The following is a 12,968-nucleotide window of genomic DNA, read 5'->3' on the forward strand; positions in this document are numbered from 1 at the left end:
GTCACAGCATTCCTGAGCCTTGATCTCCTTGCCTGTCCCATGGTGGTCATCCCTGGCTGCTGTGGGCCTATTTCTGTCATCTGTTCACTATTCCTTCTTCCCCCTGGAATAGCGGTCCTCTCCTTCTTGGGGACCCCCCTGCCCCCAAACACCAATTCAGCAAGGGCTGTCATGGCTTCCATGACAGGCGCACGCCTAATTAGGGACAGGCCAATCAGGAACGCCCCCTGTTCTGTTCAGGTTTGTTTTGAATCAGAACTGAGAACATGGCTGTGGGCTGAGACGCACAGGAGGCCACATGTCCTTCCTCAAGGCAGAGTTAGTCTGTAGAGCAGCGGTTCTCAACCTGTGGGTCGCGACCCCTTTGGCGGTCGAACGACCCTTTCACAGGGGTCACCTAAGACCATCCTGCATATCAGATATTTACATTACGACTCATGACAGTAGCAACATTACAGTTATGAAGTAGCGACGAAAGTAATTTTATGGTTGGGCCACAACATGAGGAGCTGTATTTAAAGGGCCAGAAGGTTGAGAACCACTGCTGTAGAGAGAAAGGCAGGAGAGAGAGTTGGCGGTCCTGGGATAATTAGTGTCTCTGATTCCAGCTGTGTCCGGGTCCAGGAGCCCTGCTCACCATCTGGATTCTGACAGTCACCTTGCTGGTTGGCACTGGTGTCTAACAATACTTTCTCACAGGGATGTGTATGGGATCAAATGAGCTAAAGTGCATGAAGAGCCAGCCCAGGGCCTGGCCCACTGCAGGCTCAGTAGGCATGAATTCCTTTCCCTTAATGGGCACCAGGCAGGGATGGGGGCTGGCAAGATACCAGGAAGATGTGAGGCATCAGCACTCTTAAAGTGATGTAACTTAGCAGCTCCTGGGAAACTAGAGTCAGGTGCCCTGGGACCCTGCAGAGCCCCACAGGAGACCAGAGTGAATGCCCAAGCAGAACATTTGGTGAGTAGAAAGGATGAGGCTAAGAAAAACATTCCTGCCCCATTCCGTTGGGGGTGGGGGAAAAGTTGTCAACAGATACTCCCTTTGTGCCCGGGATACACGCTGAAGTTTCTGGAGGTCCAGAGGGTTGTTGCCAGAAAAGGCTTTCCAGAAAAGGGACATTTGACCTGGGTTTTGTAGGATAAATAAGAGTTTTCCAAGCACGGAAAAGACTTGGAAAAGACACTGAGCTATCACTACCAATCAACCACTGTTCATGCAGAGATGATTTGTATGAGGATGGAGAGGGTTTGGGTTTGAATCCGCCTCAAATAAACTTTAGGCTCGTCTAGGCTTCTGCTCCTTGTCTGCAAAATAAGGAAATGGGTTGTTTCTAGTGTTGAAGGAGATACTATACGTAAAGCAGCCAGAGCAATGTGGTGGCACTGTGGCTAAACACTCAATAAATGTTTAGCTTACCGGGAAAAGCCTTTATGTTATCAAACCAGTCCCATCCCCTTAGAATGATGAGAGCTGCTACCAGTCACCGAGCCCCTGCGTTCCAAGTGCGGAGCTAAATGCTTAGCGTGCTTTGTCTCATGCAATCCTCCCAACAGCTCCGGGAGGTGAGTACAGTCACGCGCCACATCCCGGTGCCCCAGTCACCAACGGCCGCATACAGGACGGTGGTCCCATAAGTGACAGTGGAGCTGAACAGCTCCTATCACCGAGGGGTGTCACGGCTGTCCTGGTGTCACCGCTGTCATAATGTGTTTGTGGTGATGCCGGTGTAGTAAACCGACTGCACTCTCACTCCTGGAAGGTGTAGCATATAGAACCGCATACAGTGCGTAATACTTGATGAGGATAATAAAGGCCTGTGCTGCTGCTTCATGGATTTGCTACACTGTGCTCTCTATCCTTACTTTAAAGTGCACTCTTTCTACGTGTAGAAGTGTTTGCTGTCAACATGCTCAGGTTGTGGGTGTGATCTGGGTCCAGGTGCATGTGTGAGACAACTCTCAGTGTTTCTCTCTCACACTGATGTTTCTCTCTCTCTCTCTTAAATCAATGTTCATCCTCACCTGAGGATATTTTTCCCATTGATTTTTTTTTTTTTTTGAGAGAGAGAGAGAGAGGAAGAGAGGAAGAGAGGAGGGAGAGGGGGAGACATGGATGTGAGAGAGACACATCGTTGGTTGCCTCCCACACAGGCCCCTGACTGGGGCTTTGACTGGGAATCGAACCCTCGACCATTCGGTGTACAGGCCTATCCTCTACCACTGAGCCACACCAGTCAGGGCGTGGCCCCCTTCTTCAGCGCCAAGGACTGTACTGGTATCCCCACTAAGACAGGCTCTGAGAGGCAGCATTACCTCGCCAGTGTGGAGCAAACAGAGCAGGGTTCAAACCCAGGCGTGTCTAATGGCCCAGGCCCTAGGCCAGTGATGGCGAACCTATGACACGCGTGTCAGAGGTGACACGCGAACTCATTTTTTTGGTTGATTTTTCTTTGTTAAATGGCATTTAAATATATAAAATAAATATCAGAAATATGTTTTACTATGGTTGCAAATATCAAAAAATTTCTGTATGTGACACGGCACCACAGTTAAGTTAGGGTTTTTCAAAATGCTGGCACGCCGAGCTCAAAAGGTTCGCCATCACTGCTCTAGGCTCTGAGGGAGGAAGGGACTTACTAGTTCAGGACACAGCCCAGCAGGGATGAGGGTGCTGGGGTTTCTCATGGACCGGCTCAAGGGCAGTGATTTGGTTGGGCGGGTGCGGTTTGATGTTTGCAGGTTCTTTCTAACAACACGTCCGTCTGTTGTTACATCAGAGAACGAAGGGTGACAGGCAAGGTCACTCAGGCAGGCTAAGCCCTCCACAGTCCCACCAGAGCCCTCTCCACTCCAGGGCTGGGCGGGCTGGGGCTCCCTCGCCAGGGGAAGGACTAAGGAAGGGCGGGGCTGACGCCCCCAGTCTCCAACCTGGCTGCACCCTTACTACCCTCTCCTCCCCAAGGACCTGCAGCTTCCGCCAAAGGTCCTTGTAGAAAATTCCAGCCACGCCGCCGGCCAAGCCGCCCCTGGACAGGGTTTTCCCCGCCTCCGGTGGGAGCAGCAGTGCATCCTGGTGGCTGCAGCCCAAGGCGTTGGTGAGCGGCAGCCCCCGCATTCCCTGGTGGGTGTCCCCGCCCCTCCCGGTCCCCAGGGCCACTGACTGGCCTTGACTCCTTGGGGATGGGCTGGCTGCCAGGGCAGCAAAGTTCGGGACGTCCTGGCAAACAGGAAATGAGACAAAGGCGGCCCCTTATCGGGCCACACATTCCTTTCAGGTGATGCCCAAAAGGCCAGGGGACTCCGGTCCCTCCCGAGGGTCTGCCCACCAGGGGCAGGGACCTCGCCTCGCCTCTCCTCGGTGACTGGCCTGGGGGTGGGGGAGGAAGATCCCTACTGTGCGAGCCTCCACCCAGGCCCAGCCTCCCTGGGCTCCCCACTGACATCTGTGCTTAGAGGGATGGGCTGGGGTCCAGGTCTCGAGGCAAGTGGAGGAGAAAGAATGAGTCATGTCCACTCAACCGCTTCAGTAACGAGAATGCCACTGTACGCCAGGGTCTCCGTGTGGGTACCAAGACCCACTCATGAACCAGACCCAACCCCTGCCCTCAGGGGACTAGCAGCCCAGCCGAGGAGGTAAGTAGACACCCAGTGGAGTGAAATCCAGGGTGAAAGGGCAGGGTGCAGGTGAGTCCAGGGAGGGGTGTGTAAGCCACGCTAGGTGGGGTTGGGGTAGTTTGGGGACACATCTGTTGTCCTCCACAGTGTTGTCCAGATGAAGGAACCCTGGAGCTGGCTTTGAAATGGGAGTGGGGCAGGGACAAGCGGTGGTAGAATGGAAGGTCTCTGGACCGGGGGGAATAGCATGTGCAAATGCCCAGTGGTCTGCATTGTACTGGACATCTGAGGAGCGGCGAGGACTCTGGAGTTGCCTGGGCACAGGGTGAAGATGCTGGCCAGGCGGGTCCTCATGGCCTTGAAAGCCAGGCTGAGCCTGGGATCCTGGGAAGGTGGTGGGGTGGGGAGAGGGCTTGGAGAGGCAGGCTCAGCTCAGCCCAGCGACGGAGAGGGGGCCTCGCCTGGGGGGCTCGGAGAGGCTGATCTGCGGAGACAGAGGCTCAGCTTCTGTGGGGCTGTGCCCCCCTTGCCTGCTGGGCACTGGCGCCAGTTCTGCTGGTTGGTGGGTTGCCCTCCCCGCTCGGGCGGTGCCGAGTCAGCGTCTGAAAGGTGGTTCCCATGAGCTCATGTCTCTCTGAGGGTCAAAGGTCATGCCATCCATGGTCTACCTCCGAGAGGTTCAGTGCCCAGGGCCGCTGGCAGCGAGGGCTGAATGGAGACTGATGTCTAGTCCACACACCACTGCCACCCAGCGCGACCTCAGGCCGTCCTTTCTGTTCCTAACCACGTGCCACCCAACTCTGGCCTGAAGCTCCAAGTTATTAAAGTTACCAATAGTTTGTCTTTATTTTAAAACAGTGAAAAAAATAAATATCTTTGGAGAGTAAGAGTACGGGGTGGGATGGGCTGGTGGCGCGGGACACTTGGTAGCGTCCTGGCTTCAGTGGCCTTGCGTGGGGGTGCAGGGCCTGGGGTCTGCAGGCTGGTTCTCCCGGCCAGGCTCTGTCCCATACCCGCTGGGCAGTCTGGGGGCTCCACCAGCCTCGCCTGCCCTCGGCTCCCAGCGGGGCGCTGTGTCAGCAGAACCCACGAGGATTAGGCCCCTGGCGTCAGCCTGTGTCCAGAGCACGATCTACCAGGCAGGGGGTGGGGCAGGGGGAGCCCACAGGGGGCTCTTCTGCCGGCTGGCCTGGCATGGCGGCCACGGCCTCAGTGGTGGCCCATGTCCTCCATGCCCACACGGCCCCAGACACCCAGCACGAAGCTCTCGATGTCACACTCGTTGGCTCCACGCACGATGCGGAAGTGGCCCTTCTCGCCCCAGGCTGGGCCCCACGAGTTGGCTGCGGTCTGGGAATGAGGAGGCGCATGAGCAGGGCATGGAGAAGCGGAGGCGGGGCGGTGGGGGCAGCGGCTGCAGGGCCCGCAGCGCAGGGACTCACCCAGTATTTGAGCGTCCTTCCGTCAGGCAGTGACTCCTCTCCCCACCTGCGGGCCAGACCGGGCAGGAGCAAGGGCGCTGATTCCACCTGCGTTCAGAGGCTGCACCCCCAGGCAATCCCTATCCAGGCCCTGCTGCCTTTGGGCGCTTGGGTACACCCTTAGGACTTGGGCAGGTCTCTGTCCTGTCTGCACCTCCCTTGGTCTCCCTCTAAGTCTGTGTGCCTGTGCCCAGTGTGGGTGAAGGCACAAGAGGGGTAACTGAGGGGCGTGCAGAAAAGGGGGACTGTGGGCCTCCGTCCTCCAGGGACCCCCATCCTGTGGGCCATTTCTCTGGAACCTCACACTTCTGCCTGCCCTCCCTCCTCACTTGGGGAGCCAAGGAGAGTGGGTGCCAGGGACCAGAAGGAAGAGACTCGGGGAATGTGGGAGCCCTAGAGGCCCCAAACTCCACGGCCAAGAACTGTCATTGGTTGGACACCTGACCTCAGTCACTCTGACGATTCTGTTATCTCAGGTGGAGACACTGAAGGCTGGGGAGCGAGTCCCTGTGGGACAGAGCTGAGCAGGTGCTGAGATGGGGAGAGACTAGCCACTCCTGAATCCTTGTCTATTGCACTGGACTTACTCTATCTCCGCCCATAAGGAAGGAGCAGTCCCTTGGAACCTTGAAAGGCACCAACTCTTGGTGTGACTAGGCTAAGTCCCTCCTTGGTTGGAGTCTCGGTTTCCTCCCCTTTGAAACGGGGCTTTGCAGAGAGGGGGTCTGGATTCTGGACAGGCTCAGAGCCCCCAGTGTAAGCTCGGGGCCTCCAACCCCTCTGTCCTCCAGAGCCCCTCACCCTGTGATCTTGACCGAATGGGTTCCGTGCCGGCGGTATCGCTCTGGCCTCCCGAGGCTCACTGGGGTGTGGCTGTAGATGCCGCCCTGGTACAGGAAGAAGTCCTCGTGCACCTCCATGAGGGCTGTGGGCAGAGGGCAAGGTGGGGCCAGCTCAGCCTTCAGCCCCGCAGCCTCTCCCACCAGGTGCTGCTCATGGGGAGGGGACATGGTCCCCCCGCGTCCGGCCCCAGTGGACCTGCTGCTCAGTGCTGTACAGAACAGTGTGCTGCTGGGCCCGGTGGGATCGGGGGCAGGACGAAGGACACTCACCTTGGACAGGGCCGTTCTCCATCAGCTCCTTCATGATCTCCGTCTCCTGCAGGGTGGGAGGCGGAGAGGAGAGTGTCCATTAGGGGCGAGGCCCCGGCCTTCCTGTTCTCTTCCCCTGCCCCTCACCCAAGTGCAGACTTACACTGGAGCCGAGGCGGTAGGCAGGCGTGACCTGGTAGATGTCATTGGCATGGACGTGGTGATTGGGGCAGCGGGCAGTGGCCTGGCGCTTGCCCCGACCCGTGGCCCGGGTGTGCATCATGCAGCGGGGCGCGGGGCCTGCCTCCGTCTTCTCCCGGCCCGAGAACGGGTAGCAGTGGTCAGACACAACCCTGGAGGGGCAGCAGGAGGGAGCAGGGGCGGAGTGAGCTGGCCTCCCCCAAGGCCCCTGCCACCTGCCCTCTCCCCTGCCCACACCCCCCGCTGCTCACCCTCGCCGTCGCAGGAACCACCAGGCGCCATCCAGATGCCCACCACGGCAGCCCTGCTGGTTGTGCTTGTCACAGGACAGCAGGTTCTGGGGCGACAGGACGGGTGCCATGTGCCCCAGAGAATGGATTGAGACGCGATCGGATGCCACGGCTGGTGAAGGAGCAGACGGGCTGTCAGAGGGCTCAGGCCTCAGCTCCCTTCCCCACACAGCCAGCCCTGCCCTCACATGTACCTGCTGTGGAGAAGGCCCAGGAGCCGGCACAGTTGCCCTGGTCAAGAGGCTCGTGGATGAGGTTGGGCCACTTCTCAGAGGCCTCAAAGGCTGTGGGCAGCACCTCCCCCGGGACCAGCATTTTCTGCAAGACAAAGCCACTCGGCCTGCCTCTTGCTCCTGCCCGCCTGCCCCGCGGAGGCCTGCTGGCACTGGGGGGCCACCAGGAGTCCAGGGCCTTCTGCGGTTTGACCTTGAGCCTCCTGCTGAGGAAGGATTCCCGCGACCTCCACGCTGACTCGGTGCGACCCGGGCACCCCGAGTGCCGCCCTCGTGTCAGGGGGAGGCCGCCGGTCCTGTGGCCGGGAACAGGGCAGTGGCCCGGCCAGAGCCATCCTGCCTTTCTCCTCGCCCCGGCCTCGCTCCTCCTCTGCACCTTTCAATCGGTCACATCCTCCTTCCCACCAGGACCTTGGGCTTCAGGCCACTCAGGGCCGGGCGGGAAGGAGCAGTCGGGTCACGTGACTGAGCAGGCTGCCAAGGCAAACAGCGGGAGGCAAATAGCAGAGGCCCGGGGCGGGGCAGGGTCCGCTCACCCAGCCTTGAGCTGAAGTCCCTCTTCAGACAGGGCCGCCCAGGCCAGCCCCCCGCCTCCTCCCTGCCCACCACTGCGAAGCGGAGCCTCCAGCCCGTGCCCAGCCCTGTCCTGCTAACGCGCCCCTTCCTCATGCTGACTGTCCTGGTCTGGTTCCCATTTCTGCCTGGAGAGGGTCCCACTAGTGGGAAGGGAGAAGCCCCCTCCTCCCTTGGGGTTCCGCTGGGTTGTTTCCGAGAATTGCTGCTCTCTGGCCCGAGCTGGAGGAGTGGCTGTTTTCCCTTCCCAAAATACCAAGGTGACCTCCTGGCCACTTGGGCCCTGACCCTGCTGTACTGGGACCAAGAGCATTTTTCCCAGGCTGGGGAGGCCACGAAGGGGCTCAGCTGGAAGCACAACACCCAGACTCTACACATCAGTTCTTCTAGTGCAGCCCATCTTGTTATAGGCCAGGACCAAAGGCCCAGAGAAGGAGAGTGGCATGTCCAATGTCACACAGCCTGTTGGAGAGGGATAGGCCCCGGCCTCGGACGAATAGGACACAGGGTGCCAGGATCCCTGGCATCTTAGGCCATGAGGTGGCAGGATTGTGGACAAGGATGGACTTACGTGAATCTCATTCATGCTGGTGACGGAGGGAGATGGGCGGATGGTGCCCAGGCGATAGCGAATGCCCTCATCCAGGGTCATGCCCCAGAAGGCACTGTGGTTCCCAGCCCGCCACCTGAAAGAGAAGGGATGGAAGTGACAGACTAAGGCTGGGGGCCTTGGGGCACATGCCTGTTCGTGGGAGAGATAAATACGGGCTCATGAGCATATTCTGCCACAGAACTAAGATCTGAGTGTGGGCGTGCCTGGGGGACATGCATCTCCGGCAGAATGTGCGTGTGCACGTGCTGGGTGCCCACCGGGGCATTGCAGGGCCTCTTACCCGTAGTTGCCCTGGTTGATGGCGTTGATCATGTCTTGGTCCACCAGGCATGGCTCCTGATCACACTCCCACCGCCCCTTCTCCTGGCAGGTGCTGGGAGAATAGCGGGGAAGGAAGGAGTGAGGGGGGGTGCTGGGCAGCCGCTGAAGGGAAGAGGCCGCGGAGGTCTACATGGGCCTGGGATTCTGTACCAGCGTCTACGACAAGACCCTTAGAGGATCCCATCCAGCCTGGTGGTTTAAAATGTCAGCTTCGAGTTCACGATCCTCAAGTTTATATCCCCGGGTCTCTCCCTAAACTCCCTCAGCCCCGTGTCTACCAACAGGTGAAACGTAAAACATCCCAAGCTAAACTCCTGGTCTCCCCTTCTCCCCTGCCTGCCCCCAGACGCAGCCACTCCATCCTTCCCAGGGCTCGGGCCAAAAGCCTGACTGTCTCTTATCTACTGATCTAACTCCTTGGCAAATCCTGTTGGCTCTACCTTAAAAACGCACCCGGAATCCAAACCACGTCTTATTCTTCCCTGTGGTTCCATCACCTTTCACCTGGATTATGCTGCAGTCTCCCCGCTCTTCTCCCCACTTCTGCCCTGCACCCCCTTCAGTGTATTTTTAACACAGCTGCCGGTGTTCCTGTTAAACCCAGGTCAGATCGTGTCATTCCTCTGCCCCAAACCCTGTACTGGCTTCGCATCACAGAATAAGAGCCACGGTCCTGACGGTGCCAGCAGGCCCCGCACAATCTGCCTTTTTGTCCACTCTCCGACCCCTTCCCCCGCCAGGCTGGCCCTCTGACTCCACACCAGCTGTGCTCCTGCCCCGGGGCCTTTCAACTGTTGTTCTTCCTCCAATGTCCCATGGCTCGCTCACTTCGTCCAAGTTTTCATTCATATGTCACCTGCTCAGGGAGGCCTGCCCTGGCCACCCTAGCTTACAATTCCCCATCCTCCGCTCCTCCTATCTCTCTTCCCTGTTTTATTTTTACCCTTCGCATGCCATCCCTATCTGGCATCCTACACAGTTAGTTATTTATATTGCTTATACCTGTTTCCTCACACACTCTAGGGGCCTCAAGGGCAGGTATTATTTGGTACTGAAGAGTGCCTACAAAACAAAACCTAGCACATAGTGGGCACCCAGTAAATGCTTATTGAATGAATGAATGAGGCACTATAGCGAAGTGACTAAGCATAGATTCTGAAATTCAAATCCTGGGTTCCAGTCCTAGCAGGTAAGTTAAACTATTGTCTGTAAATTGAGGACAATAATAGCCCCACTGTTCAGGGATGCAGTGGCAGCGTGCAGAGCGTGCAGTGTGGCGGGGCCCGTCTTAGGTCCTCCAGGATCGTCACCCACCATTCTTGTTCTCATTACAGGGACCCGGCCCCGCCCCTCTGGAGTGTCAGACTCAGATCCGGCTGGCCCCTCTGGGTGTATAAAAGTCATCTCAAACTTCAAATGATCAAGCTGCCTTCCCACACCCGCTCCTGCCCTAACATTCTCAGCTCCAGTCACGCACCTTATCCACAGGGGCTTAAGCCAGAACTCAGCCCCACCCCCAGGCCTCCTCCATCAGCAGGTCCAGGAATTCACATCACAAAAGGCTCTGAGTCCACCTGCCTGACCCCCCTCCGCTGCCACCTCTCACCTAACCAGGCTCCCTGCCTTTTCGTGATCCCTACACACACCCCTCCTGAAGCCAGAGAGATCTCTGAGGGAGATCAGCTGGCCAGTAAATCAGATTATGTGCTCTAAGGGGCTTCCCACAACACGTAGAACAAAATACAAAATCCTCGCCACCGCTTATGAGAGTCGCAGGAAGCGGCCTGCACCTCCGGGGCCTCTCTCCCCGTTTCACAGCTCCGGCTGCAGTGAGCTGGGTCCCGCCCCGGCCTTCCCACACGCTGTTCCTCCCATGTTCCCTCCTGGGCCTCTGTCTCTCTGATATCAGCACAAATGTCATTCCCTGGGTGGCCCTCCCTCAACCCCACCACACTCTAAACTGGGGTGCCCCTTGTTCTCTCTCTTCCCCTCGTGCCTGTGCGAGGTTGTGGGTCTGGTTCTTCACCACTAGCCTGGAAGCTCCAAGGACAAAACCTGTGGCGCATTCTGGCTGCACTTAGTAGGTCTTTAAAAAATAGGTGTCGACTGAATAGTTGAATTCTATGAATTCTTCGGTACTTTTACAAGCTCTTAACTCTGCTATTACAAGATGCTAAATCACCTCCTCCTAAGCCCGCCCAAGGCTCCCCGCCTCCAATGTTGCCTTTTAAGGAGCCTCAAGGGGAACCAAGAAAGACCCAGTATGGCTGGGCTCTCCAGTCCCAGGAGGGGGCGGGCACTTTCAGGGAGGCCAGAGGGGACTGCCGGACAGGAGGCTTCCCACCCCCCACTCTCTCTCAGCATTCCTCATCCCTCGAGGGCTCACACAGCCCCACACCCTCCCTCAGGTGTCCCAGGCACAGGGAGCCCAGCTGCTCAGAGCTGGTCTGGGTGGGCAGAGGGCTGGTCAGTCCTTGCTTGCACCTCCCCTTAGCCCCTAGGGCTGTCCAAGCAGGTCTAGACTGGACTGGTGACAACAGATCCCAGCATTCCAGAGAGGGTCTGGGGTGGCCAGGCCCTAGGACAGGCTTGGAGAAAGTGTTAACCCCTCAGTGTCCAGAGGCACCCTATCAGGACTGGCAGAGTCATGCAGGTGCACTCCATCTTCTGAACACATACAAGCATCTCTCTCTCTCTCTCTCTCTCTCTCTCTCTCTCTCTCTCTCTTTTTCTCTCTCCCTCTGCCCCAGACACACTCTCACCCAGCACCCCTCATACCAGTGAGGCAATGGAAACAGCTTATGCGTAATGCATTCCAAAAAGTTTCCTTCTCTCTGGGGCCTCCCAGGCAAAGAGGGCAGGGGGTGGAGAGGGTGCAGGGCCTCCTCCTTTTAAGTCACAGGGTCCCCATTCTTTCCGTTAAGGCTTCCTGCCCACCCCAGCTCCACTTTCCATCTCAGGCTCTAGGTTCAATCGAGGGGCACCCCTGACTCCCTCCTCCTGCCGGAACGGAATGGCGGAGGTGAAGCGGGAGAGGGGCCACATTCCGGGGAAGGCCCTGCTACAGGCTGGCTGACCTCCAGCGCAGCCACCCCTGACCCTCATCCAGTCCAGGGCAGCGGATGCTGCAGTCAGAGGTTTCCTTCCTGGCGCCCCCTTCTCGGACTCCCCCGTGACATGGAGAAAGGCCGGGGTTGGGTGGGGTGCAGGGGTGGCAGTAGCCCAGCCCAAGTGAGGAGGGGCCAGGAATGACTCCCAGCTCAGGGCCCCACCTGGAGTCAGGTACCCATGGTTGGTCACCCCTGGGGAATGTTGTCAGACTGTTGTTTATAGAAGTTGATATGGTCAGTGTGAAAACTTCCATGTTTCAGATGAGGAAACTGAGGCTCAGAGAAGGGGAAGGACTTGCCCCCAGCAAGTGAGTGACAGGGATAGGGTTTGAACCAAGTGTGTCAGCCACGAAGCCCACAAGGGTGCCTCTCCAAGCCCCAAACACTCACCAACGGTTACAGTTGTCCTGGTAGGTTCCTAAGATTGGGTAGATGCGACCCCCATGCACACATCCTGGTGGGAGGGAAGAGAAGAGCAAAGCAGAAATGAGACCAGAGATGATGGGTGGCAAAGGCCACGTTCTTAAAGGTCAGGTGTCCAGAAACGTGGACACCCCTCCCCCCCCGCCCCCGCACACACACATCCCAGCCCTCACTGAAACTAAAGTCAAACTATAACTTACGACCCTCCTGCAGGGTCACCCAGCAACTGCTCCTAGTAAGTTCATCAGGGACTCCAACTTAGATCCTTCTTGCTTCACTTTCTGCCAGCCACAGCATTCCGGGGATGCTTCGCATGAGAGTTGGGATTTGGGGACTGGGAATTGGGGGGGGGGGTAATCCATGAGGAATCCGAGGTCCAGAGAAGGCAAGTGACTCCACTTAAATAATATAGCACTTGGGGATGACAACCCACATATGCAGTCTCACATCCACAGTCCCATGAAACTGGGAAGGAATTCTCGCATTCTATCCGAGAGGGCAAGTGCGTGGGCAAGGAAGGTGGCGAGGGCTGAGGCAGGAGCAGATCTAACCCAGCTCCAGGCGTGACCAGCCACCGGGGGGTAGAGCACCCTGGGGAAGGCAGAGGAAGGGCTAAGATGACCCTGACCAGCCCCTGTGCTTTATCAACCTGGGCGTGAGTCAGCGGGCGGGGCCGCACCTTCCGTGTCCCCGTCCGGAATATGGAAACGGGACTGGGAGAAAGGGCAGGAAACTCCCCTTCTCCGGGCCAGCGGAGAATCCCACCGACCAAGGACCCTCTCTCGTTCAGTCTCGTTCAGTCTCGCTGGAGAGATTCCAGTGAGACCAGAGCGGGGGCTTCCCAGAGGCAGAGAGTGAGGAGGGGTCTCTTCCCCGATGCTGCAAAGCCTACCCTGGAAATGGCAGTGCTCCTGAGCCTGGCTGAGTTTGAGGCTGAAAAAGCGATCCCCCATGCCTGTCAGTGCCACCCCTGGCTGTCAGTGTCTCCCCCCGGCTGTCAGTGTCCCCCCCCCG

The 12,968-nt window shown here is 58.0% G+C and overlaps 1 protein-coding gene across 1 annotated transcript in view; it reads right to left on the reverse strand.

Annotated features, from left to right (window-relative positions):
• Positions 1 to 4,737: 4,737 nt before the first annotated feature.
• The window catches only part of TINAGL1 (tubulointerstitial nephritis antigen-like 1), a 10,304-nt gene continuing 2,073 nt past the window's right edge, over positions 4,738 to 12,968 (reverse strand). Inside the window, exons 4-13 of the mRNA XM_006777425.2 lie at positions 11,922 to 11,985; positions 8,381 to 8,473; positions 8,059 to 8,173; positions 6,876 to 6,999; positions 6,643 to 6,793; positions 6,354 to 6,543; positions 6,212 to 6,257; positions 5,901 to 6,024; positions 5,061 to 5,106; positions 4,738 to 4,968 (exon numbers count right to left, since the gene is read on the reverse strand). Coding sequence (XP_006777488.1) covers positions 4,828 to 4,968; positions 5,061 to 5,106; positions 5,901 to 6,024; positions 6,212 to 6,257; positions 6,354 to 6,543; positions 6,643 to 6,793; positions 6,876 to 6,999; positions 8,059 to 8,173; positions 8,381 to 8,473; positions 11,922 to 11,985 — 1,094 coding nt within the window. The 3' untranslated portion in view covers positions 4,738 to 4,827. The remainder of the gene's footprint in view (positions 4,969 to 5,060; positions 5,107 to 5,900; positions 6,025 to 6,211; positions 6,258 to 6,353; positions 6,544 to 6,642; positions 6,794 to 6,875; positions 7,000 to 8,058; positions 8,174 to 8,380; positions 8,474 to 11,921; positions 11,986 to 12,968) is intronic.

Source organism: Myotis davidii, unplaced genomic scaffold, assembly GCF_000327345.1.
Source record: "Myotis davidii unplaced genomic scaffold, ASM32734v1 scaffold88, whole genome shotgun sequence".
In the NCBI taxonomy this organism is placed as follows: Eukaryota; Metazoa; Chordata; class Mammalia; order Chiroptera; family Vespertilionidae; genus Myotis; species Myotis davidii.